Source organism: Phaethon aethereus (genome assembly GCF_964289735.1).
Source record: "Phaethon aethereus genome assembly, chromosome: 7".
Classification (NCBI taxonomy): domain Eukaryota; kingdom Metazoa; phylum Chordata; class Aves; order Phaethontiformes; family Phaethontidae; genus Phaethon; species Phaethon aethereus.
The window spans coordinates 36,317,096-36,333,419 of NC_138583.1; the positions used below are offsets into that span (position 1 = coordinate 36,317,096).

At 41.0% G+C, this 16,324-nt stretch overlaps 1 protein-coding gene across 1 annotated transcript in view; it reads left to right on the plus strand.

Moving 5' to 3' along the window:
* TACC2 (transforming acidic coiled-coil containing protein 2) overlaps window positions 1–16,324 on the plus strand; it is a gene marked incomplete at both ends in the record, with an annotated part of 127,636 nt that overhangs the window by 107,510 nt on the left and 3,802 nt on the right. The window contains 3 exons of the mRNA XM_082002323.1: window positions 5,861–6,004; window positions 6,939–7,015; window positions 11,454–11,497. Of these exons, the coding sequence (XP_081858449.1) occupies window positions 5,861–6,004; window positions 6,939–7,015; window positions 11,454–11,497 (265 nt within the window). The remainder of the gene's footprint in view (window positions 1–5,860; window positions 6,005–6,938; window positions 7,016–11,453; window positions 11,498–16,324) is intronic.

The following is a 16,324-nucleotide window of genomic DNA, read 5'->3' on the forward strand; positions in this document are numbered from 1 at the left end:
TTCATTAGAAACCAAGATTCACCTTCTAATTAAAGGAGTGGAAAAACAAATACCATTTTCCTATACTAGCCTGTGTGTGACTGTCCTCCCTTGCTCCATTGCCCTGAGTGGCCCGTGTCAGAAGAGGGTGAGGTGGGATCCTCTCTACCTCCTTGCGCTCCCAGCACTTTGCTGTAACATGAAGCAGTCAGGCTTTCCAGCGCCAGGAAACACTTGAGATGAAACACATAATAATACCTAGACCATATAACCTACAGGTTATACAAAAAACTTCTGTTAGACATCTGCATTTTTGCTACTGGCCAGCAATTCAGAAACTCACAAATAGTACTATTTTAGACTGAAGAGAATAGGTTCATATGTTTGTGAATTCTTATGTGTTACGCAGGGAAGATTCTGAGCTGCAAAAATGTTACAGTATGTATTTGATTATGTGGAGTTACATTTTAAAGATGCTTTTTAACGTCGTTACAGCATTTTCTTTTATCTAGAACAAGTTTATGAACTCCTTGGAAACGGGGAATGGATTTCATGTGAATTCCTAGAAAATGCCATTAATTTGTATAACAAAGACAGCAGAAACAATAAGTAGAGATGAGGAGAGAAAAATAAGCTAAAGTGCACCCCCTGACAGAACCGGTAGCATTTTGACGTTCACAAAGCCCCATGTTGGTCCAGTCATAGGAATGCTTTTAGCTGAATACTGTGGGTGTTATGTTAGGCTGGGAAGGACTTTTGTCCTTGTGTAACTTTACTATTTCAGTGGGAGGTTGCTAATATTAAATTAGCCTATGATGACAACCCTTGTGACCTACAGTGACTGATGGCCTGGATTAAGTATAATAGGATCCACCAGACAACTGCAGTGACTTAAATTCGGATGCTAACTGTCAGAATTCCCTTCTGGTTGGCTGGCCTCAGTTCTTTTCTTAATGTTGTATAATTACATTTAACATTTGCTAAACCATTACAGGATGGGTAACAAGAACAGGATGCTAAATAAAGGCACAAGCACTTGTTATGGCAAGTTAGGTCACCTAAACTAGGGAATAAATACAGACATTTTCTGCTAGTACTAGGACTGAAAATAAAGATGTGCAGTTTGTTGTTCTCGGACAGAGGGAAGTTATTTGGCCACTCCCAAACTTCTTGTCACAGACTTGCACAACAACAGGACTAGTCATCTACTTTTGCATTGCCAAAGATTCCTGTCTTCCAGCACTGAGATGAATTAACACTTCTCTGTTAAAGTCTCTATTAGGATGCCTTGTGGCCATTTTTTTATACGTGCATCCTGAGCAAAAAGCTGATAGGATTTGTGTCCACCACCCTACAGATGCTGAGGCGACGTAGGGTTGGGTGTTGAAATAATATCCAAGGAAACTGAAAGGAAAGGCATCAGCACAAACGTGATGAATGCATCACGGCTTTGGGAGGCTCTCACGGTAGTGAAGGAGGAATATTTCCTTCAAACAGGGACACCATTTTTTCTATTAAAACTTTACAAGCAGAGAACTTACGCATGAATTTTACTTACTTTTCAATAATTTGTAAGCACAAGTAGGTCTTGTTTTGCCTCCATTGACCTGTCCGCACACGTATCAATTAATTAAGAGTAGATCATTTGATACGCATGCAAGCAGTATTTGAGTGCTGGGAAAGGGCAAGCTCATTTTCAGCATATTCCTCTAAACAGTATGGTAATAACTAGTTCTCATTTTCATTCCAGTGCCTTTCTCTATTTTCTTTCACTTTGACCTTCTTGCAGCAAGATAACTGCAGCTGGTTAATCAATGTGCATTTATTCCGTTTCTGGTCAGATACCTAGTTTCTGTGAGAGATGCTGGGAAGAGTAGTAGTAGTGCATTGGGCTCTCAAATATTTACACTAAGATTGCAGTGACCTACATTTAGTAATAATTCCCCTGCAGACTCTAATCTTTCTGCGTGAGGTTCAGTGACTTACAAATCCCTACTGTTATTATTACCCCAATTAACTGCTTACCTTCTCAGCAATTAGGTGTTGAACTTAAAGCATTGACAGAGTTATTTCAGGCAATACCATCATCCTGTTGGTCAGGTTATATTATTTTCTCAGAATAGGAATATCTAGAGGCAGCAAATAACAGTTACCGAATTGCGCATCAGTTTGGAGCTCTGTAAAATTGGCTTTTGAAGTAAAACCATGAGGACTTTTACTGGTTGGTCCTGCCAAAGAGCCCAGTTGTGACTCTTGTGAAGTGTTTCCAGAGGTAGGACGGTACTGGTCAGAGCACTACCGCAAGCATTTCTGCTCAATGGTTAAATTCCAAGAGTTTTTACAGTCGCCTTTGGAAATTTTAAGTTGTTTTGCATGTCATTATTACTATTCTTTTGTACAATTTACTCAGATGCAAGAGAGAAGAGAAAACATAACTATATTAGTGAAGTGTTGAGCACTATGTAAAAAATATGCATAAGTATTTATTAAATGCTTTAAATGTTCTTTTTTCTGTAAAAATCTTCATCATCCTGGCAGTTGCTTTGACATGTTTTTATATGAGCTTGAGGAAATTTGTGTTGCTTTTGCCACAATGAATATTTTCCTGCAATCTCTTTATGAGATCCAGCAAATTAAGCTGCAGGAGGCTTTTGAAATACGATACATTCAGTTCAACTGATTGATCTTCAGGATGACCTTTCTTTTGAGGACGGCTTTGATGATCTAATGGCTCATTGTTATGTCTCAGTTATCATTGCCTTGTGTTTGAGGAGGAACTAAAGTACATTTTTTTGAAGTTAGGATACTGAGTTGAGCCAGCAAGTAGTCTTATTTATTGACTATTTTACCTCTACTCAGATCTGAGAACAGCACCATGTGTGGACAGCACCATGTGTTTTTTGTATTTATGCATTTACATAGATGCCTGAGCTTGTGCCCCAGATGTATTTTTCCCTGCATAGTTGTTGTATATTGGGAGATACTTTCAAGAATACAGGCTATGTAATTTTGATAGATCTTGTGATGCTTTTTGCTCAACTAGGAAAATCCTACTTGGATTTTAGGTTGCACCTCCTAATTATATTGGAATTGATAATTATTTTTTACGTATGTTCATGGTTAAATGTAGCAAAAAAAGAGAAGGGATGGGCTGCTCCCTAAGTGCTGGAAGTAATACTCGATTGACTCCTGTGTTTAAAACCGGACAAAAACGACAAAGCAAATTAGTGAGAATCTCTTAAATAAATAAAGATGCAGTACAGTGTTTTGTAAGTACTGTTTAGCTTACTCTTGCTCTAATTAATTTATCTTGCCTAGTCTTTTAATGTTGCTGGTGTGGTTTCTTCATGTTGTCTACAGATGTGATATGCAGCATATCTAGTCCTGTATTTATCTCGAGTGAGCATTCTGTGTAATTTTTAATACAGCTTCTTCAATAAGGTGTGATGTGAGAACTCAGAAGGGATTTCAACAAAATTAACAGTGGGTTTAGATCATTTGTATTATTCTAGGCTATGCGAAAAGAACTGTGAGCAAGTGAATGATTTATGGAATAGCATCTGACAAAATTTCCTTTAACTGTGTTGAAACAAGAGCATGTGGTATTGAAATTAATGAGGTCTGTTGGTGTGCACGTTGTGGAGAGGAGGACTGAACCTGGATTCAGACATTATCTACTCACTTCCACATTCCTGTGCTTCAAGCAGTAGAATGTGACTCTGCGATTTTATTAAAAAAAAACAACAAACAAAAACAACTAAAGAAACCCAAACCTCTTTTACAATAAAATAAAAACTTTTTCTCTCTTTATATGTAAAAACCTCATTAAAAAAAATCTTCATTACTACTCTTAATTATGGCAGATAAAGCCTAAAGTGGAAAAATATGTTATCCCCCTTTCAGCAGCAAGGAAGTGCTGTACCAGAAAAGCTGCATGTGAGATCCATTTCCGTCAGTGGATGGAAAAAGGCATTGATCAAGCTGACTTCCCTCCCCAAACTCTCTCTGTGGCTGTATGTAGCATCATCATAGAGACAATTTTGTTTGTCATGAGAGCCCACCAAAAAATTCTGCTCCTGAATCTGCAGGTTAAATTTAAAAAAAATAAATCATTCCATATTTTAAAATGCAGTTTCAGCACTGGCTTAGCAAGTGATGTTTTTGTACATGCACAGTGAGAGGGATTTCTGAGCATTTGTGTCCTCCCTGCTGAAGTCCGGGTGTTTGAATGTTCTGTGCCACATGAATATCTTCTTGGGTCACAGAATTTCAAGGAATTTCAGCCATACTCAAATGCAAGACCTTTCCTGTGAAACCTGTTTTGCTGGAAGGATTTCATATAAAGAGAAAGAGAAAGGAAAATTCTTTGTAAGTGCAAAGCACGTCCCTGGCCAGGGCTAAGCCTGTCTTCCCCCACGGTGGGGCTCCCCTGGGACTGCTCTGGGCGGCGCAGGACCAGAGCAGGTCCTCAGCCCGTGAGGTGGAGGTGCTCCAGCTCTGTCTCACAGAATTAGCCCGCAGATGATGTAGCCTGCGCCTGTGCAGCGCAGCTGTGGGTGTCCCAGCACTGCACGTGCAGAGGGGATCCCCTTTCTCTGCTCTGGAGCCTGGAAACAGAACAGAGCTCATAGAGATGCCTCTTACCATTAACTTGCCACCCCGTTTGGTTTCTGTGAGGGTTTCCTCTTCTAAAAACAAAAAGTTAATTTTAATTTTTTATGACATTTTCATTCTCCAGCTTGTTTCAGTCCAGTGTTGTGAGCAAGTAGTGTTTTGGTGATGACCATGGTGTCTGTACTGTGTGCCCCCCTCCTCCCCGGCCCCAGTAATCCTCGCTCCTTTGGCCGGTTCCGCGCATATTTAGCAGAGAGTGGAACATTAAACCTCAGCAATAGGCATATGGTCACATCCAGTCCCAAAATTATTTTGTGGCCCTCCAGCAGCTGAGAGAAAAGGCATTTTGTTTCCCAGGCCGCCAGAGGCAATACCCAGCCAGGCGGTCAGCACGTGCGTGTTAGCTGGTTGATGGCGAGATGCAAAGCGTAGGTAGGGGACACAGGGACACAGGGGTGCTACGGATGGTGTCTGAAAGTGTGTTGAGGTTTTTTTGTGTTTGGTATCTTCCTAACTGTCTTTTGTAATCTCCTTGGTCTTAACGTGCTGTAAGTTGCATTGTTTGGATCTAGAGTTGTTTGCAAGACATGTCGTGCATCTTGCTGTCGCATACCTCTTCTTTGCTCTCTTCCTCGTTTTTCATGATGCTGTCCTTCTGCGTCAGTCTGGGCCACTGATGCGAGCAAAATGGGCAGCTGCAAATAAAACCTCATTTAACTTACTAATCGCATGCTAAATACCAGTGAGGCAGCAACGTCAATTGTCTACACACACTTTTTGTGTAATACCACATACGATAGACGCAGTACATTGGCAGGTCAGATCTAAGAAAGTGAACTGTCCTCTTGCTTCTGGTTTCTTGATCTATTTTTATGGAAGCAGAATTCCCCTTAACAAGCTCTCTGCCTCCAATTCTAATTTCTGTTGATCTGCGTTTCTTGTGGGTGTTTTGATGACATTCCTGCATCAGAAGGTAGTAAATTTTCTAATATAGGACATTAAAATATTGTTGGCAAAGTGCTGTCTTTATTATCTCTCCATAAGGGTAATACAGCTCTCTTGGTGTTTACCAGAGATCTTAAATGTATATTTCATGATTGCTAAATTCAAAGTTCCTTGCCAGCATTATTGCTGTTATAATTTAGTAGTGCACAGGATTCTAGTCCCAGTTCAGGACCCTGGTGCCTAGCACTACACCCAGAAAACATATGAGCTAAATGCATAGTTAATGGTTCATTTCTTTGTATTCAAAAAAACAAACACACAGAGAGAACCTGCTATCCCAGCAGATGTTTCCATCTCTAAAAGTGCACTCTACTCCCGGATCGGCACCTCAGATGTAGAAAACACCACGGGTCTTCTCTACCCCCAGCAAGACTTAGACTCTGCGCTGCGACTCGCTAGAGCAGAGGTAATTTTCTTCACAATTTGGAAAAGAAAAGATGTGCCCTTTGTGGTTTCCTTCTTTCCTGTTTTCTCCCAAATGATTCATATTATGAACACATGTTCTATTCTTGAAACCATCCTCAGCCATGCTAAAGCCATCCTAGAGGCTACCAAAGCAAAAGGTGCTGCACTGTAAGTTTTACTTTTTTTTGATGTAAGTGAAAAACAGACATTATATGAAAATAAATCTTTATTGGTTTTAACCTCAAGTGTACTCTGTGCATCTTGACATTGCAGTGTAATTGTTTAAAAATTGTAAGATGCTAGAAATAGGAATAAAATTATGTATTTTACAAAGCTACATCTAAGATTAGTCTGGCTAATAATAACAATTAAAAAATGAGTACTATCTAATGTTAGAGTATTCCAAACTTTATGACAGATTGTGTGAACGAAAGGAGCACAAAGAAACACAGTCCTTTGGCTATAAAATTTCATGGACAGTCAGCCCTAAATATGTATGCAGAAGCAGTAGAACCCCCTTAGAGCACAAACCAGGGGTCCGTGTTCCAAATCCATGTACAGAAGTATTTCAGGTTTGGCACCAGGTCAGATCAGACACAGTTTAGTCTTACGTAGGTACTTCTTGAAAGGTGTCCTTGTTATAATCAGGAATGAAACATTGAAACAAGGACATTGCATCTGCTTTCCTAAGTTAGTTTTTCAAAACTGCAGTGTGATTTCATATCTAAACTTTTTTAATTGCACCTTGCAGTCCAAAAAAGAAAAAAATCACTGGGGATGCTTATATTTGAACCATTATGCGCTTGAAAACTATACCTCTGTTAATTAGGATTTGCTATTAAATCAAATATTGTAGCATTATTTAATTTCCTCTTTAATGGATCACTTTGGTTTACTGTGGGGTTTTTTTTTTTCCTTTGCTTTCTTTGTTTCAGATTATGGCCAAGGAAAGAGAAGTATCTGAGTGGAAAGAGAAATATGAAGAAAGCAGAAGGGAAGTGATGGAAATGAGGTGGGTTCTGAACTTGTCCCTAATCACACTGAGAGAGTCTCCTTTCAGCCTGCGGATAGTATGCAGAGTACCATGATTGTACAACTGTTTTGGTTAGCTGAATTTGTTTTGTTATTTTTAACTGCAGGCTTTGGAGTGATCCTAAACTGATACTTTGTCTTTGCCCTGCATGGCAGGCACCCCTCTTCAGGGTAATCATTGAAAACTGCTATGTTGCTGATCTCATTTACATCCTCAAAATGCTGAGATTAGAGAGGTCTTAATCTAGGTTAATGTAAGGGAAGAATTTCCTCCAGTTTGTGCTGTGAATTGTCATGTGGCTTGCGTAGTGATGTTTCTGTTGCCTGACTGAATGAGTCTGCCCACAGAGCTGGCAGGGTTATGCACATGCTAATTTAAAATTCACTCTCCATAAATAGTTTTTCCAACAGAAGAAAGAATGTGAAGGTTTGTAGATAGGTATGGGTAGTACAGGCTCTGTCCAGAACATTACTGTAAAAAGTTTCTATAACAAAAACCAAAAACCCAGTTGCACGCAGAAAAACATTTCTTGCAAAGGAACCACTCTGGCCTCTGAGTGTTGAATTTCAAGGAGATTCTACACCCTTTTCTTCAAACTGAGCTGATTTTTTAATTACTGCACACGCTAAGCTTGATTTTAGTTAAGGAATAGTTATCTTGGGTTTTGTTGCTCCATTTGAGAGCTGACAGTAGGACCCTGAGCTTTTCAGTTTATTCTTGTTGTACCAGTTCTATTTCTCCTTGCAAACCTGCCTGTATTATATTAAATATCTGTATACTGGAACATAACTGGTTTGACCTTCCTCCCCAGCCCAGGTCCTACCACTTGCAAGGTGGACAACAAAGTCACTGTAGTGGATGAGGTGAGCAGTGTTGCTCAAAGATCACTATTGCTTCCCATTCAGTCAGTTGAAAGTTTCAGCCTTTTTTTTATAGTGTTAATACCATAAGAACGACATACCAATGAGTTTGACCTGCTCGTCAATCTGAATCTGAGAAAGTCATCAATTGCAAAAGAGAGTGTATAAAAATATTTCATGGAGTCTTTAAAGCCTATTGTTTTCTATCTTCAAATAAACAGCAAAGCACCCCCCCCTTAACTCAAAAGGAAACTGCCAGATTATTTTAGCATCCTTCTTTTAATTAATAATATCTGCAGTTGCTTCCAAGACTGAATTTTCCTCAAAATCACTTCTGTCCTAGCACCAGCTTCTTCCCAAAATTAAATGTCTTGGTGGTTTAAAGCTAAAGCCAATGAGCTGTATCAAGTGATGACCTGCTTATGCAATTCCTGCTTACACCCAGGAAAACTGTACTTAGAGGGCAAGGGGAAATGGGAACTGCAGCGCAGAGCTCGGCAAACGCTGGCATGGATGCCAGGAGTCACGCAGGGCAGATTTGAATAGTGGCAGCGCAGGGCTTTGAGCCAAAGCATCTTAAGAGAAGGATCTGCAAAAGGCAAGGGCAGCCGCTTTATTTCTTTCAGAAAACCAGCGCCCAGCAGAGTTCTCTCACCTCTCGCGCCCTGCTTGGGAAAGGAAACAAAACCTTGGCATAGCCCTCAAATGCACAATGAGGCAAAACGGAAAAGAGCTGCTGCAAGCAGCCGGACTGAGGAAGCAAAACAAGGAACAAACAAAATTAGGCATTGTAGAAGGAATGTCTCGGCGTGCAGCACATGCTCAAGTGCAGTGCTTGGTCGGTTCTCTAGAAACTGCCTGGGTGCACGTGCCTGCTGGCTGCTGATGAGCTTTTTCTTTAATGAAAGGAGAGCAGGGGGTGACACAGCAGCTGGCACGCTGTAGATCTGTACCTTCATCTTCCTCACAGTAATTTTCTTGTGTGTCTACACCCACAATAAAATTTGATTTGAAAAAAACACATTGTCTAAGCCAAATTTCCCACAGGCCCATCCCTAGAACACATGGGTGAAGAAGAATCTGACTCAGATTGTCATAAAATGATAAAATATGCATGTGTGCACGAAGAAAGATTTCTCTTGGAAGATTAAGTGTTGAAACGGTCCACATGTGGTAAATTGGAGATGCAGCAAGCGGATAGACATAATGGTAAGCAAGGAGTGAAGGGATCATCTAGAGTTGCAAGCACAAAAGCATCATTTTCCACATGAGGAGAAGCAGTGCCCCTTTACCCAAGTCCTGCGTACTCTACCTGGAATATCCTGAGTTCAGCTAAATTTCCAGAAAAGCATCAGACTGGAGGAAATTCCACTCCAGAGAACAGTAGCCAAGAGGAGAAGTTGTAATTATGTAATGACTGTCGAAGGGCTAAACCAGGATGGGCTATACCATAATGCAAGGGTACAACCAGAGGCAGGCAAGAAATATTTAAATATGGGTATTTGGAGGTCTAATTGATTATGCCTTAGTAAGGGAAATCAAGCAGATGACCTCTGAGATCCTTTGTAGCCTTTGGTGTTTTTATGACTTACGAAATTACAGGAAGTAAATAGATAGGCTGAATGTCTAAAATACCCAAAGTTAAGCCTATGCAGCATGTCAAGCTGGGGTTAAGATGTGCCGTCACAGGGAGGAATGATGTGGCCAGCATCCTTTGGTTCCCCAGCCATAATGACTGTTATTTAGGCTGCTTGACTGAAAGAGGCTTTTGACATGAATCTGGAACAAGACTTCACTTGACTACCTTGCTTTCCAAATCGAAAATTATTAAAATCAATGTGCCATTGCATTATCCACTTCTATTGAACAGCTGCCACATGTTTCATAAGGCTGGATAACACAGAGAATGTGGCACTTACTTGAACTAGTCTAAAGCTGGTAAAAATAAGAAATAGATGTTATTTCACTTTGCTACCAACATCCATGGTGCAGCCTAGGCTGGGAAGTGCTGTAGTGTTCTAACAGTGTTTAATGTCATGTTTGTTGCCCTGAGTCCTTGGCTTCATTTTCTAAGATGGTAAAACTTCCTAAAGATGCCTGGTGTTAGAAGGATATGACATGGCTTTAAAATCCTTATTGCTTACAGCAGGATTTTGAGGTAATCTTCTTTGGACATGAAACCAATCCCTTCCTTTTAGGGGAAAATTCTTGTGGCTATCTTTGCTCTCAAAAGTGTCATTTATGGTTAAAAAAAAAAGCCAATTAGAACAACAGGACTGGCAGCAGGGAAAGCAGCATCCGAGCAGATCCCAGTGGAGGCAGTGGCTGGAGGCACGGCAAACTGTGCACCCCAGTGCTGAGAATCGTTTCGGGGTCAGCGGGGTGTGCGGCCGCAGAGCCCCTGCCCCGCCGAGCGCTCTGCAGGGCCGGGGCAAGGGAGATGCCGCTGACTTTGGGGCAGGCGGCCTTCTCAGGGGTTTCTGGGCTCTGTTTGTCATTCAGATCTGAGACAGGCGGTACTGGAGTTACTGCGTTAGTTTTTTGGGAGCTTCGCAAGTTCCTCCTTTCCTTACTGACTTTTGTCTCGGGATTTTCCCACATCCTTTCTGTAACCTCACCAACTGCAGCAGGCTTCTCTAATAAAACTCAGCAAGTGAAAGCGAGCTAAGACTTCAAAAGAGACGTATTCAAATACCAGTGAGCTATTTTGAATATCCACTTCAGATGAAGTGTGGTGTAATTTTGTTTTTCATAGACAGTCCTATGTGGCTCATGAATCAAAGCACAGATCAAGCTAGTCTCATTTCATCAGCTTTATTTGGCTCTGGGAAGGGATGGATCATCTTTCTAAATCACATTTAATCTGCTTATTTTGGCTAACCTCTTTTCAAGAAGGAAATTCAAAGCCTACCATGAGTATATGAAAGAAAATTGTCTTAAAAATAACATTTTGCCACCTCTGTTTCAAAAGCAGATTTTGGAAATAGGACAGGATGGATTTTGTGCTACATAGTTGAATATTTTGGTCTTGCTTTCTTAAGTGCTAATGGATCATTTCGTCACATTTGGAGAGTGGAAGATGAGATACATTTTGGATGAGGGCCAGCTATACTCTTGTTAGGTTTACTTGCCATCAATTATAACTTTTCTTAACACTTACATTAAAAATAAGCAAACACAAACATGGAGGGGAGCGGAGAAAGTAATGGAAAAATCAGACTCTTTGTAACTCTTGAATTAGACCAGTGTGATCATGTTTAAATAGTGGTTGGTAATGTACTTTGGGCATGTTTCACGTAACAGAATTTGGTTCAAAGCAATCCCTTTTCCCTTCCCCCACCTGTATTGATTTACATGGAGAATTAAAAATCAGGTGCAATGTTTAAACTGTCAGTTTTATTTGTTACTCGGGTAACAAGGAGCATATGAAAGCCTGAAGGGGGTCTGTATCTCTTTTAAAATACCATAGTTCAGTTACTGAGTAGCATTATTTTCTAAGGAAGCATTAGCAATTACGACATTTGCCAAAAGCTTGTCTTTTTTTTCCCCTCTTACAGGAAAATAGTTTCAGAATATGAGAAGACGATTGCTCAGATGATAGGTAGGTGTTTCTACTCTGAAAGATGCTATCCTCCACTCTGATTTTCTGAAGAGGGCAGAGGAACATGCTTTTAAGTCTGTGGGCGTCGTTTTGATGCTAGCTACATCCGCTGATGCCGCTGGGAAGTGTGAACGCAGCTGAGGACACAGGGTGTGCTGGCAGGCTGTGATGAAAAGCTAGGGCTTCCTTCTCCAGAAAGTAGCCCCCAGGCAGTCCAGGTAATACCGAAAGGTCAGGGCTTTTTCGTTTGCATCATAGGAAGCATGTTCAGATGCTTGGCCCAGAATTCATGGGTATCTCCAGGAGAGGCCTTCAGTGACCTAAAAACCCTGTAGTCATCTGGTCCCAACTGTTTAATGGGAGATACCAAACTTAGCTCTTTACAACAGCAGGGATTATCTGTGCTAAGTGCATTGGTCAGACCAAAACCTAGCTTAATTCCAATCCCAGCTGAGAGATTATGAGTGGCCGATCCACCTCCCCAGTTACTTACTGGCATAAGGGTCTCCTTTAAGGTCTAAATTATGACATGATTTGCCTCACGATTATTAGAAAACGCCTTTGTTAGCGTCTTGCCCCAGAAATGAAACACGCTACGTGTAGTAGGGTTTTCAAAAGCAAAGGTTGCAGGACTCTAGCACGGGAAGTCTGGCCCCTGGGATGTGATTTTAAAGCCTCCTCATAAGATTTCCAAAGCTCTTTTTCTTAGTCGGGCTGTAGAAAGTGCTGGTGGCTTGTGCTGCCCGGCACGGCTTCAGCTCGAGCCATCTCCCAGCAAGGCGGACGGCTGAGCAGGGTCTCGGGTTCGCTATGGCCAAATGGCTGGGAAAAACAGGAAAAGAAGCAGTGGCTGACGAGAAAGCAGGACCGAGCTCATCTCAACAAGCTCGAGTAAAGCGGCAGAGAACTCTGAAATATTTTTAAAAGCCATTAGGAGTGGCCTCGGGGACAGATCTGGGCTGTGAGGTGCAGGAGAAAGGCTAGCCTGGCGAATGGTGTCTGCGAGCCGGGAGTGTTATGAATCCAGCCTGCCTGCACTGTCTCTACTGAAAAATAAAAATAAAGAAAGTATTCCTCTTGCTCCCCCTGAGAGAACTGTCATAGAGAGTACAGTGTGCCAGGAACACAACAGGCACAAGCGCATCTTTCTAAAAAGTTTTTAACAGGGAAGGGTTTTTATTACTGCTATCAGCATATATTGAAATTTGAAAATTGGCAGTCCCCTCATACACAGTCAGTACTGTGTGACCCTCAAATTTTTGGTTTCTTTTAAATTACTCTTTTTTTAATAAATGCTTGAGTTGCGTTTATATACGTTTGTAGAAAATCTGCTTATTTTTGCCCAAAGAGAGTGGGGGGCAAGTAGTTCAATGTCTGGTGCTTTTGCTGCCTTCCTGCATTTCTCAGCCATTGGGAGACACCCCAGCCTCCTTTCAAGTGAAGGGAAAAATGGACCAATAAATAAAGATAATAAACATAATAAACATAATAATAATAAATTAAAATTGATAAAATTAATAGTAATAATAATAATAATATGCCTGGCTTCATTCTCTATGGTGTTATGCCTCCATTGCCTTTTGTATGTACAAGTGAGCAAATGTGCCTGCCTTCTGACATAATGTCTGTCATTCTCATCATGCAAGTGTTAAAATAGGAGTGACCAGAGTATACAAAGAACTTAATTCATTTTGATTTACACTAAACGTACTCTGGTATGGCATCGTCCCTGAACCTGGCCATTCATATGGACAAACACAGGACCTGCCCTCTTTTCCCAAGCATATGTGTATAGTTAGCAACTGCAGTTTCTTTTTGATAACAAATTCAAATTCTGTTTTTGAGAAACAGATTTTTTTTTTTTTAATTGAAATTGTGAGGCCGCAGTCCTAAGGCAAAGGCACAGCCATGGCGTACGTCGTAAATTCTACAATTGCTGTTTCCTCTTGTTGCAAAGAAATCAATGATAATTCAAGCATTGGGCTGTTGGCCACTGTGGAAATAGAAGGATGTTTAAACTTCAAATTCAGCATATCAGTCAGAGTCTTTCAAATGATCTATGGCAAGTTTTTAAGAGCTATGGCTATGAGTAATGTAATTTGCTGTCCATTTGCAAAGGAATTGAAACAAAACAGTGACACAGAAAGCATGTGTCAATTAGAGCAGTATGCAAATTCTACAGCATGGTAATACGTTAACTTTGAGGCTTCTTCTCCCTGCATTTAATGTAAATTTTTGAACTAATTGTCCCACTTTCTCCTGTCATTTGCCGTAAATTACTGTCCCTTTTGATAAAGGAATTCACTCATCCAAATGCCACATTGTGGAGGAAAATGATTGTCTGTGTGCTATTTGTATATACTTCACTGAACTATTATCACAATAATGCCTTGCTGCTAAAGCAAAATATGCCTTTTAACAAAAGAAATGCCTGTGCTGTTTCTATCTATGATTTAACCCTTCTGAGCTATTTATACAGCCCTGTTAGGAGGGCATTACAAGTGAACCAATTTCACAAATCCCTTTAATGAATATTCAGTGTGGTTGATAGGTCCTGCTTAGCTTTTTATAGGTTGTCATGTGTATGTATAGTGAATATTGAAAATATTCCATACTAACAATAGATGATTGCGTATGTTTGCCTATAAAGGCACATGCATTGCAAATGGTAATTTCCTTTGATTTCCAGGGCTGTGGAAAGTCTAGTATTTGCTGTCATATACACAAAGAACCCAATATTACTCGACTTAGCTTATGCAGTTAGTTCATGCCACACTCTGTACAGCCAGAGCTTCCAAGCTGTCGCTCTGTAGATCCCTGTTAGTGTCTCTTTGCATATTTTTTTACTGGTGCTTTAACTTTTTTTCCTTACACTTGCCTCAGCCCCTGACACATTCTTGTTTATACTGAGAAGAGGGGAGAAAAAACCCAGGCTTTCCAGGCTAGCCTGCTGCTTGTGCTGCTGCTTTGCTGCCTGTTGCCCAAGTTTTGCAGCTCACGACTGCGTGGCACTGACAGCCGTAAGGAACAGAGCCTGCGTAACCCCGATGTGCACTGCACCCCACCCTACACGCATCCTGATCACAGCCACCCACAGTTCCCTTCCAAAATCCCTGGCGTGGATTTCCTTCTTATTGATGGATTTTTAATGTTGGGTTTTTTCTGTTCAAAATGTGTCCTTATACTTGTATTTTTAAATACATAGTTAAATTCTCGTTACAATGAACAAACAGATGTTATGCTTTGTGCATTACAGGTTGTTGCGTTACTTATTTTCTGCTTTCCTAACAATACCTGATTTTCTGTTTTGCTTCCGTTTTTGTTGCTTCTTGCTATTTGCTTGCAAAAACAAAACAGGCAAGCCTGGTAAGTAAAGCCTTTCACCAACTTTCACACCAGCATTTTGCATTTTTAGTTTCTTTTGCTTTTGTTCTCCATTCGCTGCATTCCCATTAAGTAATGTGAGTATTACTGAGCTGAGCCTGAAAGCGGATCTGCTGTGGTGGTGCTCTGATTCTGTCAATTTGGATAGTGTTAGTCCTGAGCGTACTGTTGTTATTGTTGGTGAGCAGTGTGTGTTGCAGACATGGAGGCCATTTAATTAAAATATTTTAATCGTGTAACCTCATAAATATCTTTAGAAATAAGTATCTGCAACTGCTTAACTAAGATTTGACTGTTACCAGCACAGTTCCACTAAGCAGCTTCTTCCTTAAAGCTAATTCATAGTTGTAGAAAACGTCACACAGATCTTCCAGTCCCCCTCCAACCACATGCCAGTTTCTGTTTTCTGTAGTATTTAACCACTTTGGTTTTAAATCTATCTTAACTGTTATCGGAGATTACCAGATGCCCCTTCCCTAAAGCTCACTGGAAACTTGCCCTCTTTTCAATTCGTGTGTCACTCCCTTCCCCAAAATAAATTCCCGTTTTCCCCCTGGAGTTTAGGGAGGGCCTGAGCTCGCTCCCCGGTCCATGGACAGCTCTAGCGTGTGCTGGGAGGGAGAGGAGAAAGGGAGCGTCGGCTGTCTCTTGCCCCTAATTCCCGTGGGGAAGTTGAAGTAGGGGTGAGTGTGCGAGGGGCTGGTGCAGCTGAGGAGAGAGGAGGGCACTGGGAGGAAGAGAGCGAGCTTGGTACTTGTGGGGGAGTGAGTCAGGAATTACTAACTTTCTAGATTGCCCTAGAAACAAATAAGAAAGAAGTTGCTAAAATACCGCAGACAGCAGTCTCAGAAAAAGTAAAGTTGTGACATTAAATACACTCAAGTACATTACGTGATCATGCAAATGGATCCCTTCCCCTGCATGGAGTTGCGACGACAGAGGTTTTGCCAAGGAACAGGATCCTGCCAGTAAGTGTTTTGGAATTAAGCTAGACAGTGTGTAATCTCCAGCGTGATTAAACAAATCTTGTGCTGGAACACAAGGTGACAATTCAGATTTAGAAAAATAAACAAAGGGTGACAAATGGTTCTCTCATTTTACTTGAGAATACATTCATTTTGACGTTACAGATGACCACAGAGTGTCTTTAAGAAGGCAAAATAGAAAAGAGTGTTTATTTTTAATGAAATGTTAAATGTTAGCAAACTGATGTGGCATTGCAGGGCTCTGGGTTTCTGTTCTGCTGTATCAAAGGTGTTTGTTCACCAGCAAAATAAAGATACTGTAACTTCCAGTGCCACAAACTCAGTGCAGGTCCTGAGAGCTTCTCTGGTTCCTTCGATCTTCTGCATCTCATATTACAGAATAACCTCAGGTCAGGCTCTGCCCGAGCAAGATGCTCTCCGGGGGCGTGCAGAGGGGCACAGAAGACAGCCAACGTGA